The sequence below is a fragment of the Zophobas morio genome, unplaced genomic scaffold (assembly GCF_036711695.1).
Source record: "Zophobas morio isolate AGI-343-1 ecotype UQ-CSIRO unplaced genomic scaffold, CSIRO_AGI_Zmor_V1 ptg000030l, whole genome shotgun sequence".
NCBI classification, from domain to species: domain Eukaryota; kingdom Metazoa; phylum Arthropoda; class Insecta; order Coleoptera; family Tenebrionidae; genus Zophobas; species Zophobas morio.
The window spans coordinates 14,965,403-14,983,018 of record NW_026972135.1 but is presented as its reverse complement, the minus strand read 5'-3'; the positions used below and the strand labels follow the sequence as shown (position 1 = coordinate 14,983,018).

The 17,616-nt window shown below is 35.0% G+C and overlaps 1 protein-coding gene across 1 annotated transcript; it reads right to left on the bottom strand.

Moving 5' to 3' along the window:
• Positions 1-78: 78 nt before the first annotated feature.
• LOC135138111 (fatty acyl-CoA reductase 1-like) lies at positions 79-12,649 on the bottom strand. The gene is made up of 8 exons (XM_064067978.1): positions 12,206-12,649; positions 11,895-12,146; positions 11,488-11,633; positions 3,346-3,455; positions 3,110-3,302; positions 1,367-1,603; positions 1,056-1,313; positions 79-685 (listed from the first exon to the last, which is right to left on the bottom strand). Exons 1-8 carry the CDS (start codon positions 12,599-12,601, stop codon positions 583-585), a joined length of 1,695 nt encoding a protein of 564 aa, XP_063924048.1. The 5' UTR covers positions 12,602-12,649; the 3' UTR covers positions 79-582.
• Between the last annotated feature and the right edge of the window lie 4,967 nt (positions 12,650-17,616).

The following is a 17,616-nucleotide window of genomic DNA, read 5'->3' as shown; positions in this document are numbered from 1 at the left end:
TCTCCTTTAATGTAATTAATAAGGTAAGTACTGAAAAAACAATTTTAAGAAAATAGTTACACATATTTTATTGTGGGAAATACGTTACATATTTTGCTATTTTACGTTTATTGTTAACTATGTATATTCTGTCCATTTTATTTGTTGCTTATAAAATTTTATAGTTGATAATGCTCTGGTTGTGAAGCTAATATGGTACAAAAAATGATGCAAATTTAATTTTAAAGTTACACATTTTTATGACTGACGTCTTCACCTCATTCAAATTCAACGTTTATCATTCTACCTTATAAAATTTTATTGACGATAACGAGATGGACAATGGTACAATGGTAAGGTAGTTGTACTCATGAGTAACGATGGGCGCTGTCCGGACATGAATTATTCTGTTTCTAACATCTGGGGATTACCGGCAAGCGACAACTTTATGTAAATATCTCTTGCTATTGTACTACTGTCCGTCTCCTTATTGCCATAACATTTTATAGGGTAGAATGAAATTTTCAAACCTCTAGATAATTTTATGAGGTACAAGTGAAGTGGACAGAGTATATACCATCTAAAATTGTGTTGAATAGAAAATTAATTAACCTTGTTGGAATATATAAATAGAAAAAATTTGCACATATAATACAAAATTCCTGTAGTAAAAACGATTTTACAAACTTTATCCAAGAGCCACAACCTGAAACAGAAAAAAAGACATGCATACAAATCCTACAAGAAAATGTCAATGTTAACGTTTAATTTTTTTTGTAAAGCATACTTTGATTCAAAATTGTTTAACACACATGAAAATTGTCGAGTTAACTGTGAAACGTGTATTTTGGGTTGCGTGAACACAGAATTATTGACAAGTGGAATTCAAAGTCAATTGCTATAGGGTGGACATAACAGGTTTTACCTCTGCTCGATCGCTTTGATTTAATACTGATGATAGTAAAAAATAATAAAATATTAAACACAAAGAAAAATTGCGTTTGTAAAGTTTTGTGAAAATTTGTACTAAGTATGTGTTGAGAGGTTATTGACTATTACTGTTACACAATACTCACATTTTCATTCGTTTCAGAGCTGATGAAATACCATCGTCTGGTTCTTTCAGTATATAACGTCTAGCTCCCAACATACAATCTGTTATGTATGTGTGAAAATCAAAACCTTCGGGATCCATTATAAATTCTTCTCTTTCCCTCGGATTTAAGTAATCTCTAAAAATGCTCATATTATCGTGTCGAAAATCCCATTCTCTGTTAACGTAGTATTCAAAAATTTGGTAGCCTTTCAAAACTTTTTTTTGAACTCTAATCAAGCTAAAAAAGACAAATTTAGGTCATTGGGAAAACATTATTTTATGGCGACTTACAAGGGTTTTACACCGATTAGTAAAAAAATTGCGTCGATAAAGAATGCGGGTAATAACTGAAACAACAAGAAATGGATATAGTGTGACAGACGAGAACTTTTCAAAGACCCATTTGGATACCAAATAACCATATCGAAAGGTATTTTTGTGTTTATAACTTGTCTGCCTGTTTCCAAAAGTTTGTTGGCTGTTACTTTGACTTCTCTGGAAATGGTTAGATTGTACACTCTGCGACTTCTAGAACAGAAATTATTGTGAATATAAAAGTTGCTAAGAATGTACGCGTTTTTATGATTAATTTTAAGCTGCCTTATGTAAAGTGTATTAAAAACTTTTGAGGTTGGAAAAATTATCGAAATGTTTTAGCAATAAAACTTTCACCGTCTGACATTTTTATTTACCGCAAACTGTTACTGTGGCGTTTGCTAATAATTTAAACTGATCTCTGCTGACGTTAAAGATCTCAATTACATACACACAAAAAAAACAAGTTAAATAAGTTCGGTGTACTGAAAGCGTCTAGTCGAAATTCTGGCGAAAGGAAATAAATGAGTTCTATTACCTATAATTGTATTGCATTCTTTCAAGATTACGCCAGTCGGTATAAAAAATTCACGGTCGTGTCTCGCGATATTATCAATTATAATATAACAAGTGATATGATTATTATCGATAATATTTCGAGTGAAACCGAGCTGCAGATTCAACGAGTGCGAAGCATGAGTTGAATGTGCTGCTTCGGTTTCACGAGCCATATCTTCGATTATTAATCATATCACGAGTTATATTCAACATGAGAATATAATAAATGAACACATTTTTTGATAACAGAATTGATTTCGTCGTTTTGGGCTTGCCCCCAACGTTGGCAAGCCATAATAGACAAAAAAAATTATGAAATTCCAAAGTTTGTCAACTTTGACAGTTTTTAAATTTAGGTAGCAACAGACCACAATAAGGCAATAATAGTATATTATTAGCCAAGGTTGCAAAGCCAAGCATTCTAGACCGAGCGCAAATTAGAACCCGAGACGCGCAGCGTCGGCTTTGTAACCGTGGGTAATGTACTATTTTTTTCACTAGTAGAAACCATAAGACAATAAATTGAAAAAATAAACGTTCAATTTTTTGACGCAACATGATTTTGTTTGGATTTCTAATCAAACTTAATCTAAATCTTCAACACAGAGTAAACCGTTTACACTTGTCGCTGAATTAATCATTTTATCTTCTACCGTCTGCAACTACCATGCGTATACTCAAGTAATGTTAGTAGCACACATTTATTCATTTTTTAAGAAATAATCACATCAAGTATTGCGTACATAACCTCAATCTTCTTTTTTAACCCGTGGTCGCAAAAGTTGAATTTGCTACCTCTAAATGAGTCGACATTTGCATGCTTCATGGCTGCTAGTGAAAAAAATTATTATGGCTGTGATAGACATGTAACTAAGGGCATTAACAAATTCTATTGGACGAAATGAGGTCATGTGATACATGAATTATATTCTCAATTATAATATAACAAGTGATATGATTATTATCGATAATATTTCGAGTGAAACCGAGCTGCAGATTCAACGAGTGCGAAGCACGAGTTGAATGTGCTGCTTCGGTTCTATTGGAAGAAATGGGGTCATGTGATCCATGAATTATATTCTCATAATTATAATTTATAATTATTAACAACTTCTTGTGACGTAAGTTTAACATAATGTCATCTATTCATTATGTTTTTACCTGTAAGTGACGTAATCGTAAGTACTGCAGATTAGAAGATTTATCACACTATCCACGGGTAAACAGTCCAGAATGGCGTCGTCTTTTGCGTACATTGTTCTTATCACTCCTTTTCCTGCACCAATTAGAAGTCCCATGGGTCCATTTATGTTATCAGTCCATCCAGGAATTGGCTCTTTCCACGTAGGAATAACTAAAAAAGTGTTAGTGTTCGATACTTATTCAAAGCAAAATACTTGCAGTTGGTCGCTGGATGACGACGGGAAGTTTGTCCATTTTTTCTTCGACTAAAGCTTCAGTCAGAGCTTTACTGAAAGTGTAGTTATTAGCACTCCAGCCTCGAATTCTGGAAAAAAATACATTGTGATAAGCATAATAATTTTTTAATCAAAATATATTGCTTATCCCCTTCAAAAAAATGATGACATCAGCTCAAAATTTTGCCGCATAAAACCTATCTAAAATGTCCAAAATATCATGAGTCTATACTTGTGATTTTCCATTGCGTGAATTAATTTTATTGATTTAATTAGGAACTGCAAAACCGAATGCTTTGAAATCTTGGACATGTTTTGAAGTTATTATAAACATGGTAACTTTTTAATCAAAATGTGTCTGTTTATTCCACCCAAAAAATTGATGACGTCATCTCAAAATTTTGTAAAATAAATTCTACCCAAAATGTGTGATTTATCATTGCATTCATATTTTTTTAGATTGGCTTATACAGGTGGCTCAAAACATTAATGAATGAGTTAATTTATTTTATTGATTAATCAGGAGCGGCTCATTCGATCTGCTCAAAATTTGGAAATAAGATACTGTTATTATTAGTGTTATACTGCGATAATCCAAATTGATATAGATGTCCTTGTGAAAATGTTGATGATGTCATCACAAAATTGTGTATAGTTTCCCAAGTTCTAATTCGGTTTTACGATGTGTGAAAGTTAACTTCCTTAACAACAGATTACGACTGCCAGTGATGGGACAGTCATAATTAAGGATTTAACCATTATACAGTATAATGGTAACGCTATGGTTAAACCCTTATTTATGATTCTTCCAGCACCGGCAGTAGTAATCTATTATTAAGCAAGTTAATTTTTACACAATGGAGTACTAACATAAAACCGAATTAGAACTGGAGAAACTATAAAGTAAAAACTCATTTGAAACATACGAGTTGCACATTTACTTTAAAATTATACAGGGTAATTGCGAAACATGTACAAAAAAAATGAGGAACAGCTCACAATAAGTTTATGGTTCTATGTAAATTTCACGTTCCTGTAGCATATGTGTAAGCATTTGTGTATAAGAGGTTGCATAACCCCACCACACACATGCACAGACGGTGGCATCATGGCGGCGGAATAAACCTACAATAATCTGACGTCTTGTTATTGAGTTTTAAACCTGTGATGCACAGAACACAATATATGGCGACGAGCAAATTATGAATACAAGGGAGTAACGTTCAACGCAAGAACGGGAGGAAAAGGTGAGAAAGTCTAACCGTTCTGAAAAGCACTCTCAAGCATGGCTAGTTACATCGGCATTATCCCTACGTTCACACCGGACAGTGACTTCACGATTTTCGAAGAAAGGTTCGAACAGTTCTGCCTCGTTAACAAAATCGTGGACGAAAAATGCAAAGTTGCCCTGTTGCTAAGTCAGATGGAAACGGATGTATACAAGATACTTCGCGATTTATCATTTCCAATTCCACCCAAGGACAAGTCTTTAGAAGAGCTGAAAAAGGAGCTCCAAAAGCATTTCAGTCCAAAAGTAAACGTGTTTAGGGAACGAATTCAGTTCTTCCGAGCCCACCAAACCACCGAAGAAAGTTCTAATGAATGGTATGCAAGATTAAAAAATCTCGCGGTCAACTGTAAGTTTGAGCACCTCCAAGAGACACTGGTTGATCGGTTCGTGTCGGGAATGCGAGAGGGACCCGTTATGGACCGACTAGTGGAAGAACCAGTCAGTCAAAGTCTCGAGAAGTTAATCGAAATTGCCAACAGCAAGGAGTTGGCGTTAGCATACACCACTGGTAAAGGAAGCGAGGACAGAATTCAGGCAGTATACAGTGGTCACAGTAAACTAGGCAACTTCCGGGGAAGAAACCAACACAAACCCAGAAAACCAGATGCAAATGAAGAGTATAAAGAAAGTTATGACATGGGAAGAGTGAAGAACCAAAGCAGAACCACTGTGAAATGTAAGTGCTGTGGCAAAACACATGCTGGAACGTGCAAGTTCCAGAATTATACCTGCAATGCATGTGGCAAAAAGGGACACTTACAGAGTGTCTGCAGGGCAAGGCAGATCAACGCAGTGGAGACCCTACAAAGTGAACAAGGAAGCGGAAGCGAGGTTAGTATATATGACGAAGGACATTATCTAAACTCTATATATAACATTAACAACACTCTTAAGCCAATCGAACTCTCCGTGTTAATAGATGGCAAAAAATATTGCATGCAGTTAGATTCAGGTTCCGGCATATCTGCAATAAGCAACAAGTTTTATGTAAATAAATTGAACACTTACCAAATTCATCCAACAGTAATGTCGTTTAAAGGTTACACAGGTGAATCAATTGTACCATTAGGATTCATAAATGTTATAGTAGAATATGGAGATATGGCAAGTGAGTTAAAACTATTTGTAATTGAAAATGCTATGACAGGATTGTTAGGCAGGGATTTCATCAATAATTTTAACATTATTTTCACTCCAGCAGGAATAAACGCGGTGGACTCAATGGATGTGAAGGCAACATTACAGGCAGAATTCCCAGAGGTTTGCAGTGAGACCTTGGGATGCTACCAACACGGGAAAATTTCGTTAAAGTTGAAACCTAATGCTATTCCTACACATCATCCACCCAAACCCGTACCTTTAGCCTTAAAAGCAAAAGTCGAATATGAACTCGAAAGAATGCAACAACGGGGAATTATAACGCCCACAATAACAACCGATTGGAGTTCATATATAGTTCCAGTAATGAGAAAAAACGGAACGATACGTATCTGTGGAAGCTATGTAAGTCTGAACAAGAACTTAATTGACGTCTTTTATCCATTACCACGCATTGAACAAATTTATGCCAGTTTGAATGGTAACTATCTCTTTTCAAAAATCGATCTCAGTGATGCATATATGCAATTTGAATTGGATGATGAATCAAAGAAATTAGTAACTATTTCAACGCACAAAGGTTTATTCACAGTCAATAGAATGCCATTCGGAATTAAATGCGCTAGTTTCTACTTTCAGAAGCACATAGACCAATTATTTCAGGGTATAGATAATGTATTTACCTTTCAAGACAACATTTTAGTTGGACACAAACGTGGAGAAGACCATCTAAATACCCTAAGAAACGTAATGTCCATATTGAAAAAGGCGGGTCTTACCGTCAATCTCCAGAAGTGCCAGTTTCTACAGAGTAAAGTATCATATTTGGGGTATGATTTATCCGAAGATGGACTTAGCAAAAGTAAAGACAAGGTGAAGGCGATAGTGGCAGCTCCGAGACCCACCACAGTCACCGAATTGAAGTCGTTCATCGGTATGGTAAACTATTACAGCAAATTTGTGAATAATCTAGCGGACAAATTGTCACCGCTGTACAATTTACTCAAGAAAGGAGTAAAGTTTGTGTGGAATCAAGAATGCGAAAGCACGTTCGAACAGATTAAACTGATTATTGCGTCAGAAGAAGTTTTGACCTACTTTAATCCTGACCTTCCGATAATTGTGACATGCGACGCATCAGAGAGGGGCATAGCTGGAGTTCTTTCCCACAAAATGCCTGACAACACAGAAAGAACAGTTTGTTGTATCTCGAGAACTTACAGCAAATCTGAACAAAATTACTCGACCGTCCATAAGGAAAGTTTAGCATGTTATTTTGCGGTATCGAAGTTCCAAGAATACCTATTTGGGCATAAATTCGTGTTAAGAAGTGACCAAAAATCGTTAATTTCCCTCTTTGGCAAGCGGAAAGAAATCAACCAAACTTATGCAAATCGAATCAAAAGATATGCTTTGTATTTCTCCAATTTCGACTTCGTAATTGAACATATAAAAGGAAGCGATAACGTAGTGGCAGACTGCCTGTCACGATTGCCATTACAGGAAGTTGTGGACCATGAAGAGCATATCGATAGTAATATTTATTTTGCGAATCTTGAAGTACCTCTAGATAACATGATGGTTCGTGAAGAAACTATAAACGACCCTGTCCTAAAAAAGATAGCACGTTTCGTTCAAACACAGTGGCCTAATAGAATTGATGAGGAAATAAAGGCATATCACAATCGTAAGTTAGATTTGTATGTGGAAAATGATTGTTTGTATTATGGTGACCGCATTGTAATACCATCCAGCATGCAAGACATAGTATTAACAGAGCTACACGCCACGCACGAAGGGATAGTGCGGACGAAGTCAATGGCTAGATCTTACTTGTGGTTCCCAGGTATAGATAAGCGAATAGAGACTATGTGCAAAGCATGTGCACCATGCTTGTCTGTAGCAGCACATCCCCCAAAAACAAACATTCCATGGCCTGAAGCTAGCATCCCATTTTCAGTTGTACACATAGATTTCTTCTCATTCAAAGCAAGGGATTATTTGGTAATTATTGACAGCTGTACAAAATGGATTGAGGTTTACTCAATGAAAAACATAACCTCCAAAACTACCGTCGAAATGTTACGCGATTGTTTTTCGAGGTTCGGACTACCACGAACAATAGTATCAGATAACGGTCCAACCTTCGTGTCTGAAGAAGTTGAAGTGTTCTTTCATAGAAACGGCATCAAGCATTTGACAATCTCACCCTATAATCCACAAAGCAATGGTCTCGCAGAAAATGCTGTAAAAACCGTGAAAAACAAATTAAAGGCCGCACTAGTAGACGAAAAAAATAAAGACGTGCCAATATCTACATTGTTGGCACGATTTCTAATGATTAACAGAAATACTCCACATACGACAACAGGCATTTCGCCAGCTGAAGCCATGTTTGGTAGAAAGTTGCACACCAGAGTGAGCATGTTGAAAGAGAAGAAACCCTATTTGACAAACACTAACAAAACACGGGCCGAGCGCGCAGTACGGAGTTACAAGGTCAATGATAAAGTAATCGTTAGAGACTACAGGTCAACAAATAAATGGATGGAAGCTACGATAGTTAAGAAGATAGCAAATGCGACGTATATGTGCAAAACTAAGATTGGAATGATTTGGAAAAGACACCCAAATCAAATTAAAGGGAGGATAGAGGCAGTCAGCAATAAAGCGGACGAAAACGTCAGTATCAAAACAAATGCACCAACGACCAGGGTCGGTATTCCAATAAAGTACCATAATCCTTCACCAATTCCCACCACTCCTGATATTCCTCCAGGTAGCTCAGCCTCTCCGGGTCCCTCTGCAGAATCTGGAATAGAGCCTGAAATTTCACACCATGTTCCAGATCGAAGTTTGCCGGATGCACACGTTGAGCCAGCCAGCAATCCGAGAACAAATCATAATAGACCTATCAGAATTGTAAAACTGCCTAACAAATTCACAGACTTTGTTATGGACGAGCGCTAGTATCGAATATTCATATGTATAGTTGTATTTATTGATTTTTATTGTTAGTTAAGGTTATTATTCTTATTTTGTATTAACAAGGATATTTAGAATTAGTTTCGAACATAAGGGAGGAGATATGTAGCATATGTGTAAGCATTTGTGTATAAGAGGTTGCATAACCCCACCACACACATGCACAGACGGTGGCATCATGGCGGCGGAATAAACCTACAATAATCTGACGTCTTGTTATTGAGTTTTAAACCTGTGATGCACAGAACACAATAGTTCCTAAGTGGCACCAATGTCTGGAAAAAAATATTTGAAATTAAAGATAAATTGAAAGAAAGATTTAAAAAACTGAAATATCGATACTTGAAAATTGTAATGTTTTAAAGTTTTTAATAAATATGTACCACAATGCAGCTTTGTTTATTTCTACATGAAATATTATATTATAACACTTAGGTTAAAAATAACCCTCTCGTGATTTTAATGTAAAAGTTGTTTCGACAGAACTTCCCTCGCTCCTGACGTACAATGACACATATCCAACATTTTCGAGTTAAGTTTTTGCTTTACACAATTTTGTGATGACGTCATCAACATTTTTGCAAGGACACGTATATCAACTTGGATTGGTGCAGTCTAATACTAAAAATAACAGTACTGTATTCCGAAATTTTTCTAGGAAAATCGAGTGAGCCGTTCCTGATTTAATGGATAAAATAAATTGTCTCATTCATTAATTTTTTTTGAGCTACTTGTTTGAACAAATCTAAATGAGAAGCAGGCTTCACGAACGTCTTGTTATTTATAATTATAGGGCTAGGCAGTTGGAATTTATGTGCTGCGTATGTTCTCCTTAATATATTTAATAATTTTCAAGTGTCGGTCTCGCTGAAAATAAAACTATTCGTATAAATTATCAAAAATAATGCATAGTTGGAAAGCGAGAAGCGAGTAAGGCAAGGTTGCACCGGCACTGCTGACGGGTAGTGAGGATGAATAAATTTCGACCACCCAGCTTTATTTATAAACAGCGACGTTGACGGTACCGTAAACACTTAGTAATTTGACGTTTCCGCCCTATTTACGTTACGGAAAAGAAAAATCACGTGTGCGGCAAGTTCGACTTCCCGCATACTGGTGAATGCGCCAAGGTCATGAGTGCAAAAAATTTATTTACACCACATTATCAACGGGACTAAAGCTACCTGCGCAATATGCCTAGTATTAAAAATGTTATGTTTATACATCGGAAGAATGTCACGTAGACATTTGTTTGATTTGAATGAGTTTATCGCCTCGAAACAGATGATTTTATTGTTATAAAAACCAGCGTCTTCTCACATTTTCCAGAAAATGGGGTGGTTCGTTCTTAATTTGATCAATAATAAATTGATTGATTCGTTAATTTTTTGAGTCATCCTGTATGAGCAAATCTACAAAATATAAATGCAATGATAAATCATAGATACAGACCACAGACTCATCCTATTTTGTACATTTTAGACAGGATTTTTTTCAGCAAAATTTTGGGGTGGCGTCATCAGTAATAATTTACCTTGCTTATGATAACTTTAAAACATCTCCAAGACTTCAAAACATTCGGTTTTGCAGTTCTTGATTAAATCAATAAAATAAATTCACACATTCATTAATTTTTTGAGTCACCCTGTACATGCAAATCCAAAAAATATTAAAAAATTTTAAAATTTTTAGTGAGGAAATATTTTTGCCGCTCTAGTAAAATAGTGTGTGTGTGTGTGTGTGTGTGTGTGTGTGTGTGTTGCTTTTATTACCGGTTACCCAGCGTAGGAGTACTCTGGCCTCTCCTAGGTTGCGTGCTAATAGTGTTACCTAGGAACGTAGAAATTTTCCAAACACTCGTAAAAAAATTGTGATTATAATATATTATGGAACTTTTACCCTCAGATATCATCGAATCGAAAATTCTTGATGGATTAACATATCTAGCAACAAAACTTCAAAATAAATCTAAAAAGCTTTGTGTATATAATTCCGGTTTTTTACAAAAATGATATTAACTATAACGGTATAATTTACTATTACTCAATGGTGAAGGACTCATTTTGAGTAGCGACAGATATGAAAGTTTGGGGCATGAACCAAAAACGAATGTTACAATTTATGAATCTAAGACATGGGTATGTATTACGTGAGAGTGGTTTACTAGATATTTTCTAGTTAGTATTTCGACACACGTCCAATCGCCAGTATCCTGTACCACCGTAGGAGAAAATATTATGAAACGTCCAAGTCGATGATTCGTTCAATAAATTCTCAGATACTGGTAATGCGAAATCAAAATACAGAAAAGTTTTATATTTTTTCTTAATTAAAACCAATCTATTGAGTTTTTAACATAAATTTTACTACTAAATGTTAATAATACGACACTAATTGGAATTGCACATGAATAACCACATCTATAACAAAAAGTAACGCAATGCAGTTATTTATGTAGATGGAACCATTATGTTTAGCAACCAATTATAGGTTAACACGCAATTATTTTCTGAATATTGCTTTACAGCTTCAAGATATATCTAAAATTGTGTTTTCACGTTATTTTACGTAACAATCTATTGCATCGTTGCACTTTTGCAATAATCAGTTAGAATTTGCACTCAAAATAAATTAATTAGAAAATACAAAAACATATTTTGTCGTTGCGAATGCTAAACAGTTGTTAAATATTTTAACGGACTTTTTTGTTAATTATTTGTGTCTTCATTCAGAAAATCAAAACTCACGTGCTGTCAATGGCACTTAATGTTTCTTCATTCATACATTCGCATAATTTTATCATGCAGTGAGGATCCGCCGGTGGTGGATACAAAGTGTCCAGAAGGACTTCTTGCTTTTCGTGACAATAGGCAGTGGATAAGTGACAAAAGACCTAAAAGAGAAAGTGTAAACTTTTATGAAATTTTCCCGCTCAACTCTTAAAAATTCTTCACGCGTGCTTGCGTGCATTCGTGTTTTAAAAAATGTGCACCAAAATTAATTTTAATAATATTAGTTATAATTATAAACTATTTGTAATTAGAACGTAGTCGCTTTCACCGTTTTCTGACACACGATATTACGTGAATACCTCTAAATTTAATCCAAACAATTATAATTAAAATAATAAAAGAGAAAATTTTCTAAAACTCACCACAAGATTTTTGCATTCTTCAGCTAGTTCCAGCATCGATTTGGTTCCTCTAACGTTGAGCAAAACTGCGGACTTTAGCGGCTCATCGAATTTAATCGAAGCAGCTGAGTGATAAATAATTTCCGTTTCTTGGATCAACTTCTGTCTATCGGTTTCTGATAGACCCAAATCTGGTGCAATTACATCACCATCAATCGCCTCGATTTTATCAAATATAGTTGCTCCTTTTTGTTGGCGAAGTTTTTCAAAAAGCTGTGAATAGTGGTCATAGAATTTACCACCATTATTAATGTAAAAAAAAGAGCACTCACTGGTCCGTCACAAATTTCCTGTAAACGCTTGGTAGCATTTTTTTCATTTTTCTCCCGTATGATTACGTAAATTTTTTTGAGTGAAGAGCACGTCCGCAGTAACTTTTCGATGAGCACTTTTCCTAAAAATCCTGTGCCACCAGTTATAAGAATTGTTTTGTCTTGAAATAACTCGGCGACTCTGTTAGGAAAGAGGTTTTTGCTTGGGTGCAACATGTTGGACAAGAACTGATCTCGGTTTCGGTATTGCAGTGTTATACCCTTCCTTCTTGCATCGAATGTTTTTTTTGACTCCCAGAAATGTAAATGCAGTTTCTTGTAAAACTGCTGCACCTTTGTAGACAGACATGTAGGGGAAAGTAGCAAATATGTTTCAACAAAATGTCGTAGCAACATTACGGCGGACTGTACTAAAATTAATAGTTTTACTTTGTTGTCACTACAAATATTGTTGTACAATTTTTGCTCTATATTACAAGAAGGCCACTGTAAATACCAAATAGAAAGCTACTTTATTGTTATAGGTGAATATTAGAAAACATTTATTTTGTTTGCTTGTTGAAAATTTAAATCGCCTGATGTACAAAGATTTTTTGTATTGTGACTATTTTTTATTTATATACAGGGTTAGTCACGAGAGAATTACTTCTGAAAATTATTTTTACGCAACTCAAAATAATAATACCATGTACCATTTGATACTAACTCAATTTAAAATGAAATGCTTAATCCATGATTGCTTTGAGTTTGGCAATCTCATTTTAACAATTGTGGAAAATGAGGGTACGCGAGTGTCCACGGTGGTACCGCAGCCAGTCGGAAATCTCCTCCGGTGCCGCTAATAAATTTGTTAGTGTGCCTCTTGATCTTTTACAACCGATTAATCACGAGAACATTATTTCTAAAAATTCCGTTTACGGCATTTTATGCAAAGGTTACAACACAAACTCAAACAAGTAAGTAAATAATTTAACTACTAATCTGTTGAAAATGTTGGGCATTTTGGGGGGATGCTACGGCTTTTTTGTTATTGGATGGCTGAAGAAATCCAGAGGTTGCAGATTTGCACTTCAAAGAGGCTCTAGGTGACGCAGAGATGGCGAATTAACACATGCACATTAGCGGCGAACAACATTGGTAGAGCACTTACGGCTTCAGTATAGCCCAGATTGATCTGACTGTATGTCGTCGATCCAATGGGGCTCTAGAGGCGAGTCAACGATGAAAAAAAATGTTAAAAATTAATTAACGTCAAAGTGACACTGCCAAAGTCAAAGCAATCATGGATTAGGCATTTCATTTTAAATTTAGATAATATCAAGTGATACAGGGTATTAGTATTTTGGGTTGCGTAAAAATAATTTTCAGAAGTAATTCTCTCGTGACTAACTCTGTATTTATACAAGATACTACTATTGAGTTACCAAATAATTTGGATTATTTGGTAACTCAATCTTATGAATAAGCTTTAGTAAATCCTGTTGGTAAACAGTAGTAAAAAATTTCAAATTTATGGAAAATTATGAGCAAGTAAAACAATCGGTAAACATAGTCGTGTTAGTAAAGTGAGAGAGAATACACGGAAAGGGCCTTCAACTCAAACAACATTAAGAACCACGAAAAAAGAAATGAAGTTTGAATGTACGTTAGGATAGAACATATATATTAAAAAATATATTTTATTATATTATAGGTACAAAATAAAGCATTTGTTGCTAATTTTAAATGCTGATAAACACGCTTTGCCGGCGAGATTTCGGCACGCCGTATCCAGGAACGCATAATGCTCGATGTTTTGACTTAGTAGCAGCTTACGGTTTCATCGTTCTCTTTGTCTACTACACTGTTTACCAGCGGAACGTATGTTGCGCCAGGTCCGGCGAGATCGTCCTTCGCCGTACCCAGCAATGCGATTTAGTTTTTAAAACGCTTATTAATATAGCTAACAAAATTACAAAACAATAACGGCTTCGATGTTCTTCAGTGCTAACTATTTTTTTTTTTAAATAATAATTGTTGATTTAATACATTTTCCTGTGTATGAATAATAAACGAAAAAAATTACATTAAATTATCAAAAATTGTATTCTTCGTACATAACTTTGCTACAATATAAATGCGTTTTTTGTGTAATTTAGCATCTAAGCGTTTTCAGATATTTCAGAAATGAATTTAATGTTTTAAATCATTTTAATTTTAATTCAATAATTATTCAATTAATTTATTTGACAATTTGCCATATACATTTAAAACAAATTAAATGTAAATGAAAATGGTTAAAGCCAGCCACACACACAGAGGGAAGAGTCAAGACTTGAATGTACGTGCCACGGGGTACAGTTAAAACTCCTAGTGTGTGGGGAAGAATCTGGCATGTGCATTCAAGTCTGTTACTAGCGTGCACAGTTATAACTGCGCGGGGAAAACGCACTGTGTGTGGAGACAAGTCGCTGCACGCTTGAGTTTTAATTCATTAGCGTCGTATTTTTAAATGACGTCTGACTTATTTTACAATTTTTTTTTTTTATATAATACAAATGCACGCCACTGTAATAACTTACGACAAGCGTGCACACTTTTGATTGCGCAGTCTTCCCTCTGTGTGTGTGTGCAATTAGAGAGTACGGGTTTAACTTACGACAAGCGTGCACACTTTTAACTGCACAGTCTTCCCTCTGTGTGTGTGGCCGGCTTTTAACAGTTGGTACTTTTATTATTACTTTTTTTTTTTATTTTTTAACTGCATGTCATTATTTAATTATTATTATTTAACTGTGGATGTCCGGGGAAATCGCCATTAAGGAATCAACGTAAACTAGAAGATAACATAGAAGAGTTAATGAAAACGATACAAAGCATGGGTAACACTGAAATAAAAAAAAAAAATTGGTCTAAAGAGTTTAGACAGTACTTCCCTCGCTGTCGGAAACTTGACGACTGCATGCCTATTGTGTTTTTTTCTCATTACATTTTTGTAGTGGGAATTTAAAAAAAAAATGCGATGACGTCATCAACATTTTTGCAAGGACAAGTATATCAGTTGGGATTTCTGTCAGGCTAGGCAAGGCCAAACTCGGTACGGCTCGTACGGGATGCGAATTCATTGCGGTTACGGACTGCACTTCGTTTATTTGAGATTAGAATAACGCTGTTTCGTTGCACTCTGCTGTTAATTCCCGTTCTCATTTACTTAGCCGTTTGATTAATAAATCGTTAATTATATTTATGGAATTAGTACCGATTAAATTCAGTGATTATCTATCACCCGCTATTGAGTCCCGGCGATCCGGCGCGTCCCCACCTATAATCGTGACGTAGCCCGACAGAAATCCGCTGTCTAGTAATATGAGAGGCAACTGAAAATCGTTTATGTATAAACATTCTTAATTTAAGATGACAAGCGTAACAGCATACGTGAGAGTCAAACAGAGAAACTGTAAACAAAACGACCATCGGTTTTATTGCTTCGACTTCCGCTTATTATATAAAACATTGCGTTTTATTTTAATTTTTGACGGTGGAATTCACAATTGGTGGATTATAAACATGTCTATTCCACATTCGCGGAACCTAGACAGCGCACACGTCTGTAATGTTAAAGTCGACGTAAATAAGCGTGCTACCCTTATGTTTCAACCGAGTTTTTACTTTAAAAAATTTTGTGTCTACCAAATTGGGTTGGTCCAATGTAATACTAATAATAAGTGTTGCCTTTAATTTAATCAATAAAATAAATTGACTTCATTAATTTTTTTGAGCCACATCTTAAGAAAATCTAAAAAATATGAATGAAGTGATAAATCACAAGTACAGACTCATCATATTTTTACGCTTTAGATAGGATTTAGTCGGCAAACTTTCGAGCTGACGTCATCAAATTTTTTGAGGGGGGATTAGCAAATACATTTTGATAAAAAAGTTAGCGTGCTTATGATAACTTTAATACATCTCCTATGTTTCAAAGCATTCGGTTTTGTAGTTCCTGATTAACTCAATAAAATAAATTCACGCATTCATTAATTTTTTGAGTCACTCTGTATATGCAAATCGAAAAAATTTGAATGGAATGATAAATCACAAGTACAGACTCATCATATTTTGTACATTTTAGATAGGATTTATTCCGCAAAATTTTGGAGTGGCGTCATCAATTTTTTAGGGGGGATGAGCAAATACATTTTGATAAAAAATTTACCATGCTTATGATAACTTTAAAACATCTCCAAGATTTCAAAGCATTCGGTTCTGTAATTCCTGATTAAATCAATAAAATAAATTGACGCATTCATTAATTTTTTTGAGTCACCCTGTATATGCAAATCGAAAAAATTTGAATGGAATGATAAATCACAACAAGAGACTCACCATATTTTGTACATTTTAGATAGGATTTATTCAGCAAAATTTTGTGGTGACGTCATAAATTTTTTTGGAGGGGACGACCAAATACATTTTGATCAAAAATTTACCATGCTCATAATAATTTTAAAACATCTTCAAGATTTCGAAGCATTCAGTTTTGTAGTTCCTTAGTAAATCAGTAAAATAAATTTTGCGCATTCATTAATTTTTTTGAGTCACCCTGTATATGCAAATCCAAAAAATATGAATGGAGTGATATATCACAAGTACAGAAGCATTATATTTTGTACATTTTAGATAGGATTTATTCGGCAAACTTTTGAGCTGACATCATCAAGTTTTTGGAGGGGATAACCAAATATATTTTGACTAAAGATTTATGATGCTCTTTACAGCCTGGAAACATCTGCAACATTTCAAAACATTCAGGTTAGCAGATTCAAAATTAAATTGCAAAATGTTGTTTTATAATTTTGATTTTGTTCCAAAAATCTGGACGTTTCGGGTAAAAACTCAATTCGGAGTCGTAAACTACATGTGTAGGGCTATGTTATTTTATACAATTTAAGACCCATTTACTATGTACAATTTTGAAGTGACGTCATCGCATTAGTGGTGGGGATGATTAGACAAATTTTGGTTAGCGTTTTACCATCTATATGATATTCCTAATATAAGTACAAAATTTCACAACAATTGGTCCAGTACTTAGAGATTATCTGTCTAATAAAAATCTGGGACGGCAGACAGACGCACAGACGGACGGACAGACGGACAGACGGACAGACGGACAGAGAGACGGAAATGAGAGACCTATTTCTTCGTCTTCTAGGGGTCATGAAAGATCGAGAAAACGTAAAAGTAGAGAGTCGACCGACGGACTCGATTACAATACTTCCTTTGCTTAAGCTCGGGAAGTAAAAATAATAGACTTTATGCAGATATCAGATGGGATCTGTGGGATAAGGGTAAAAGGACAAAACAAAATCGATTCGTTCTAAATACACACGCACCGACAGAAGAAAAAGAAAATGATGAAGAGTTATCGA

Bases quoted from the DNA above. Each gene is read 5' to 3' on its own strand.
- LOC135138111 (XM_064067978.1), bottom strand. From the start codon at position 12,601: ATGTTGCTACGACATTTTGTTGAAACATATTTGCTACTTTCCCCTACA. The intron at 3,303-3,345 runs GTATTTTGCTTT...ACACTTTTTTAG, and splicing joins CATCCAGCGACCAACTGCAA to TTATTCCTACGTGGAAAGAG. The intron at 1,604-3,109 runs GTAAAAACATAA...TTTCTGTTCTAG, and splicing joins TACGATTACGTCACTTACAG to AAGTCGCAGAGTGTACAATC.